Source organism: Sphaeroforma arctica (genome assembly GCF_001186125.1).
Source record: "Sphaeroforma arctica JP610 unplaced genomic scaffold supercont1.100, whole genome shotgun sequence".
NCBI lineage: Eukaryota > Ichthyosporea > Ichthyophonida > Sphaeroforma > Sphaeroforma arctica.
The window spans coordinates 79,539-87,038 of NW_014040458.1; the positions used below are offsets into that span (position 1 = coordinate 79,539).

Genomic DNA, 7,500 nt, shown 5'->3' on the forward strand with positions numbered 1-7,500 from the left:
GAACAACTTCAGTTTCTACCTCAGTCTCCTGGGTTACTTCAGTCTCCTGCACAACCTCAGTTTCTACCTCAGTCTCGTGTGCACTTTTAGAGTCTTCCAAAATTTCTGCAGCCTCCGAAGCAGCGCTTTCAGCCTGACTGGCACCTTCCTCGGCACCTTCTGTAGCCTCACTCGCCTCAGCAGCAGGCTCAGATTCTTCGCTTGCCGCCGTCTCCACGGGTTGTTGTGGCTGTTGAGCGAAAGGATCTCTTGTGAAAGGATTGAATGGTTCCGGTTCAGGTTTTTCCGGTGCCTCGGACGACTCAGCCTCATCAGATGCACTGGGAATTTCGCGATCAACAGGTTCAGAGGATTCTTCCGGCTCCTCAGGCTGCGGCGCGAAAGGATCAAACGGGTTGACTACTACGGGCGGCGCCTCCGATGATTCAGCTTCGCTCGGTTCTGCACTGGATGCAGCCTCACTACTAGCAGCCTCCGATGATTCGACCTCACTTGGCTCAGCACTTGATTCGACTTCACTAGGTTCGGCACTCGAGGGGGCTTCGGAACTCGCAACCACTTCGGTACTGGACTCCATCTCAGACGGTACCTCAGAGCTTGACTCTTCCACATTCGATTCAGAGGGTACTTCAGATGATATCTCTATATCCGACGTCTCTGATGCATCGTCACTCGCTGACGCGAAAACCGTGCTTTCTACGACCTCAACACTAGTCTCAAAGATAATTTCGATTGATGTATCAGTTTGAGTCACAACCAGCGTGCTTGTGCTAGGTACTGCTTGGGTGGTGGTACTGCCCACCACTTCAGTAGAAGTAATAGTCACTTTAGGCTGCTCTGGCTCGGGGTCAGCGAAGACAATCGAGACGATCACCTCGGTCTCGATAATTGGAGGTGGCGTGACGACCTCTGTGGATGTTTCGGTAACGATAACCAGACTAGCTGGGCCCGTATTTGATGTCATCTCCGTACTGCTGCTGGTGCTCATAGTGGTCTGCGCGAACTCTGGGAGAGGCGGTCCAACAGGGAATGTGGTCAACATGTCAGTGGTAGTTTCGACGCTAGACGACGAAACAGGGACGGTTGGCAACTCCGCTGTAGTAAACACTGGCAACTCGGGCGTTGGGAACGTTGGCAGGGCATCGATAACAGTTGATGTCTCCTGCGGGATTGCTGGGAACTGATCCGTGGTGGTTTCGACGCTGGTGGCAGTGGTGTCCGCCGTTGAACGAGTCAGGGTTCGCGAGAGTGTCGACGTGACTTCAACCTCTACCACATCTTGTGTTGCTACTCGTGTCACGGTGCTCTCGAGAACTGGGAGTTGTTCAACCTGGGGCTGATTGGGATCAGTTACAGCTGCGTTAGGGTCAGTCTGGACTGTGTTAGGATCCTCAACCTGAGGCTGGGTTGTATCAGCAACTGCGAATGGGTCCGTGGCTGCGTTAGGATCCTGAACCTGGGGCTGATTGGGATCAGTTACAGCTGCGTTAGGGTCAGTCTGGACTGTGTTAGGATCCTCAACCTGGGGCTGGGTTGTATCAGCAACTGCGAATGGGTCCGTGGCTGCGTTAGGATCCTGAACCTGGGGCTGATTGGGATCAGTTACAGCTGCGTTAGGATCAGTCTGGACTGTGTTAGGATCCTGAACCTGGGGCTGATTGGGATCAGTTACAGCTGCGTTAGGATCAGTCTGGACTGTGTTAGGATCCTGAACCTGGGGCTGATTGGGATTAGTTACAGCTGCGTTAGGATCAGTCTGGACTGTGTTAGGATCCTGAACCTGGGGCTGATTGGGATCAGTTACAGCTGCGTTAGGATCAGTCTGGACTGCGTTAGGATCCTGAACCTGGGGCTGATTGGGATCAGTTACAGCTGCGTTAGGATCAGTCTGGACTCCGTTAGGGTCAGTCTGGACTGTGTTAGGATCCTGAACCTGGGGCTGATTGGGATCAGTTACAGCTGCGTTAGGATCAGTCTGGACTGTGTTAGGATCCTGAACCTGGGGCTGATTAGGATCAGTTACAGCTGCGTTAGGATCAGTCTGGACTCCGTTAGGATCAGTTACAGCTGCGTTAGGGTCAGTCTGGACTGTGTTAGGATCCTCAACCTGGGGCTGTGTTGGATCAGCAACAGCGAACGGGTCGGTGCCTGTGTTGGTATCTTCAACCGGTGTCACAACTGCATTTGGATCTTCAACCGGGGTCGGTTGAACAACCAAGAAAGGATTCTGAGCATCGGGCACTCCAGTATCGGTTTCATTAGCTGCTTCTTGTTCAGGCAGAGGAACGGGCTGAGGCGCGAACGGATCCGTAGCACCGCCAGTAGTATCACCAGTAGTATCGCCAGTAGTATCACCTGTAGTAAATCCAGTAGTATCGCCAGTAGTATCACCTGTAGTAACTCCCGTAGTATCACCTGTATTAACTCCAGTAGTATCGCCAGTAGTATCACCAGTAGTAGCTCCAGTAGTATCGCCAGTAGTTACACCAGTAGGGTCACCAGTAGTAACCCCCGCAGTATCACCAGTAGTATCCCCAGTAGTATCACCAGTGGTATCACCAGTAGTATCACCAGTAGTAACTCCAGTAGTATCCCCAGTAGTAGCACCTGTAATATCCCCAGTGGTATCTCCAGTAGTAGCACCTGTAGTATCACCAGTGGTATCTCCAAGCTGTGTACCATCCGTTCCGGTTGTATCTTGCTGTTCCGCATCAGGAGTGACTGGTTGGAAAGGCGCGAATGGATCCGCTGCGGGTTGAACTACTGCCGGTTCGCTGGTAGTTTCTTCATTGGAGTCAGTTGGGGTTTGACCTTCAGTGCTGGCCGGTGTTTGGTCACCGGTATCTGAGTTTCCACTGGGGTCAGTTTCATCCGGCTGTGATGTGTCGGTGCCTATTAGACTATCAGTTTCGTCTTCATCTTGGGCTGGCTGAGCAGCGTTCGGATCCGCGAATGGATCGAAAGGGTTGGGGTTTACAATCCCCGCTGCAGTATCCTCAGGTTCCGCGGCCCCGAATGGGTCTTGTCGGCGAGCGACAGACACAGGCGTGACACCTGTTGTAAATACAATAGCAAATACCACATTTTTTGAGTCTCAATCGTCATTCGTGTTCTTTTGGGTGTGGGGAGTTGTGAGAGATATCGAAACTAACTGCTGTACACTTGAAATGATAATATCGACGTGGCTGTCAGCCTATTTCTGGCTAAGCAATGACTTGAAACAATTGACACTCCCAGGCGGGCAAAGGTACAAAAATATATAGAGGCATGTATAGGTTACAAATAGGATTGCTCAATAGAAAGAGACGAAGAACAGACATCAGACCTAGTAATCGGAATTAGAACAGGCTTCGTGAACACGGGCAGGAACTCAGCCGATGTGGACTTCAAGAATGTGGCACGCAGAAGTTCGATGTAATTTGTAATATATAAATCTATATATGATGTGAATATCTTTTTAGAACACACAGTGAATCTGAAACAACCCATTCCGAGACATGTTCCTAATAGCCTTTACGCTATTTATTTATCTGCATTTTAAGTTGATTTCACACGAAAACCAACGTCTTTGTCGATTGTTCAAACACTCTCTAGCAATGTTAAAGTGCATACGCCGTTCAACTCGGCAGAGACGGAAAGTTCTAGGGTATCCAGGTATTAATACAATAAAATGAACTTCTTTACAATTGATAATTACTTCCAGCAAATGCGCGTGTAGACTGTTTACTTTATCAAAACTTACAGCAGAACCTCTGAATTATGGCAACATGAATAACATAGGTACACTTACATGAAATATAGCATAGCGGTTGTAGATTTCAGACTTGCAGCCGCATTGTTACGATAATCATCTTTGACAAGCTTAACAAAGTATATAATACAACACACACAACAAAACAATTCACTAAAGTAGTTCGATGTATTTCACTCCATTGCATGATCCTTGTAGACATTTGTGTAGATGACAACCTGATACAGCAAGCAAGTCCGCTGAAATACACGTACCTGTGACTAGGCCCAGTATAACCACGGTCGTGGCAAGTGACGAGATATATCTCGCAGACATCTTGACTCCTTTATCACTAATATATTATGTGCTTCCTATTATCACTGACAGGCGTCGAACTGTTGTTCACGTGACAGGCAGCGGTATTTAAAGTAGGTTTGGAAATATGTTTATTTAATATTTCAGCGGCATTTTAAGTTGTTTTTCAAAACTTTAATGAAGCGATTTTAATTTTAAATTTGGCAGACATCATGCTTGATGCTGCGCGCTTTTAAAATTACACTAATTAGTACATGATTTATTGAAATAATTTCCACCTAATTTGCTTTTTTTTTTTTGCGAAAAAGTGGTTTTGGTTGGTGTTAGATTCAGGTAAAGACGTTTTTCCATTGGATTTAAATATAGCCTTCAATGAGAGTTTCACAATGTTAAATTCAAAAGAAAGTGGAAATAATGAATTCACTCTGGAGTGACCTTGAACTTAAAAATATCACTAAAACTTAAAATTTCGCCATAGAAAGGTTTCCATTTTAAGACGCTCTGCCACAGATCGTTAATAATTTCGGGCTTCATTAATTTTTTTTGGGTATCCAGCAGGCCAATGTTAACCTCCAGAGGCGGCAAAAGGTCGTGTCAAAAAAAAAACAGTCACGTTTGTACAATATTGTTGACTCTTGCGGGGGAGAAAGTAAACCTTCAAAAATCCAAAACTAAAAACTTAAAAATTGTAGACTGTAGTTTAGTAGTGCACAATACAGGTTACTACCACATGTAATAGCAGTTGTCGATTTTTTTTAAAGCAAAATGAAGTTCGAAGAAGTTTTTATTTAGATGTGTTTGGTTAGGAAAACGGCCACTCTGACCTCGATCTTTTATGCTCGATTTGTATAGGTCCAACTGGTTTCCTTATTTGTGTGCTTGTACTCGTATACTCTCTTACGAATGACCAGGCTTTGATACTTCAACAAGCTTTGATACTGAGAGTTTTAGTGAGAATTCAAGCTTCATGGGGATATAATGTTGAATGATCTCGCAAAGCCGATAGTACTTGAATCACCCATCGGGTAAACGCTCAGATTATTGCTCGATTATCGACACGTAGTCGACAACACGCCACTTTTGTTAATTTTAATGCACTCTAGTCAGGAATTCAAAACGTTTGTATTCACTTCGCATGGATGTGCAGACGGCCGATGCTGTTCCTAGACAGGCGCCTACGGACTTTCTGGAATAAACATTGTTCAATTTAATCTGACATAATATTTATTGGATGAAGAATTACATAATTCGCATGCAGTTGCGCTTCACTCCTCTTGACTAACATTCTATATCATCTGGATTTCTGTGCTTTAAACTGCACATCATATGCTCTTAAGATCGAGGTTGAATTATAATCATCCACGCAATGACGACGTAAAAAAGTACCAACGGATAGATCGCCAGTGGTTTCCTATGCGGTGGCTGACTGTCTGCCAGAAATCCCATGGAAGCTGCATATTATAACAGTAATATTGGGATTTGAGATAATTGAAATTGTAGATGGCGTACGTATAAAGGAATGACAACACAATCTGCTGTTGAGAATGTACGAACTTCTCTTAAACCATGGTCACATTTCTAGGCACAAAATACAACTAGCCGCAGCTCTTACCGAATATAGACCAAACCAGAGATATTAGTACCAACAAAATATGGAACCAAGCGGCATGTAGACCAAGCAGAGAGAGTATGCTCGACATAAGTGCTGATAACACCAGCGGTAGCACGCAGTAACCCAGTGCGCAGAGACTTTGGAAAAATGATCTGTGTATATAAATAAGGGTAATGATTGAGCAGGCAGACAAATAAACGACATAGTAGTGAGAAAGTAGTCTAGGAGCAGTAGTGTATCATTCAGGGGTTCGTTGTATAAACATGGGATCTTTGGATAACTAGGGTGATATTGTGACCTAGGAGCTTGAGAACAACCGTTGAGGAACTGACGGTCAGGCATACGGACAAAATCTTGCGGCAAGCAAACCGCTTATATATTACACACGCAGCCTCACATCACGTACACCGTATTGATAGATACTAATTTGCGAGAAATCTGCACAATAACCTGTATAGTCCATCGCATAGCGACAATACATTCGACAATGTATATACATATGCAAATATATAAGATAGGAAGAACATACAATGATCCGCCCAAGAGCTGAGAATTGATGGTCACCACAGCGGAACCCACCCAAACAATAACAAACACCGATGTGAACACCAGAGTCTTTTGGTCGTCTGCCGCAGTTTCTCGCAGAATCCTGTCGACGGAATGAAAAATACATTTATTGCAATTAGATTACGGTAGTTAATCGATGGTTTCTGGCAGAAGCATATGCATCAGCAAGATATTGTTACGTACAAAAGTGGTTGATGAATACATGCAACTTTCGGTCTTGAGAGTATCTACGGAAAGCCCCCTCAAGTCTGCCCACGTGATTTTATAGTGGACTAAAGTATCATGTCGCACGAGATATTTGCCACCGAAAAAAATGAAAAACTTTCGTATTGCAGAGAATATACCGATATGAATAATTTTGGTGGTCGAAGCAAGTATACGACAGGACTTATCCCAGGCACTGAGCAGATAACATACGTATTCCGTCAAGTTCATTCAAACGCAACGTAGGGTTATACACAATAATATCAGGCACAATATAGTATTCATATATGACTTACAGAGCTAAACTGACGCACAGCAGTAGTGGTCCCCAAAGATCCCCTGTTGCAGTCGTTAATATGTACAAAAACTCGATGAGTACGGACATGTGAGTAAGTATATAGAAATATCTGATAAGAACAGATATGCAAGCAGATAAATGGAAAGACAACGAGTACAACGGTGTCGTATGAAGCATCTTCAGAACTTGAGGATGGAGGTAGTCGTTAATGCATAGCACACCACAGACAGATGATAAGTACAATTGTTTTCCTTAGGCTTATTTGAGACTATGTACATCTGACGACACGCCATGCAGGTACTCGGTACAGTAGTAGTGTGAGTCATGAAAGGCTGACAGACTCAGACGAACATATAGGAACTACGAAACTCAGAGAGGTGGCGGGCAATCAAAAGTCAGCACACCCCACACATACAATCGCGCAGAAGTGTCTTATCGTTCCTGGGCACGAGGACATGGTAGAACTTGTTGCCCACAGTCTTCACATCTCTCATCTGTAAAGAGATTCAATTTGCAGTTCATAAACAATTGTTTTAGGTCACATGCATGCCATATATCTCTTGTACATATCTCGAGAACAGAATACCTACGGCGCACCGGAGAGTGCCTATCCTACTTCACACCTCGAATAGCAGTGCGCTTTCAAGCAACAAATACAGTAGGAGGTGGTAGAGACCTATAGAGATCCTAAGTCGTGACAACTACACCGAAACTATTTACGCCACACACGCCTATAAAATCATACGACAGGAGATATTGTGGTGCGGAAGCACA

General features: G+C 44.9%; 2 protein-coding genes across 2 annotated transcripts in view; both read right to left on the minus strand.

Annotated features, from left to right (window-relative positions):
* The window catches only part of SARC_02271 (hypothetical protein), a gene marked incomplete at its 3' end in the record, with an annotated part of 19,415 nt that extends 15,300 nt beyond the window's left edge, over positions 1–4,115 (minus strand). The window contains exons 1-2 of the mRNA XM_014303976.1: positions 4,006–4,115; positions 20–3,054 (exon numbers count right to left, since the gene is read on the minus strand). Coding sequence (XP_014159451.1) covers positions 20–3,054; positions 4,006–4,066 — 3,096 coding nt within the window. The 5' untranslated portion in view covers positions 4,067–4,115. The remainder of the gene's footprint in view (positions 1–19; positions 3,055–4,005) is intronic.
* Positions 4,116–5,456: 1,341 nt separating this feature from the next.
* On the minus strand, positions 5,457–7,220 carry SARC_02272 (hypothetical protein; the record flags this gene model as incomplete). Its single annotated transcript, XM_014303977.1, has 4 exons — positions 5,457–5,496; positions 6,187–6,306; positions 6,725–6,767; positions 7,142–7,220. The coding sequence occupies 4 exons, from the start codon at positions 7,218–7,220 to the stop codon at positions 5,457–5,459; spliced, it is 282 nt and encodes a 93-aa protein (XP_014159452.1).
* Positions 7,221–7,500: the final 280 nt, after the last annotated feature.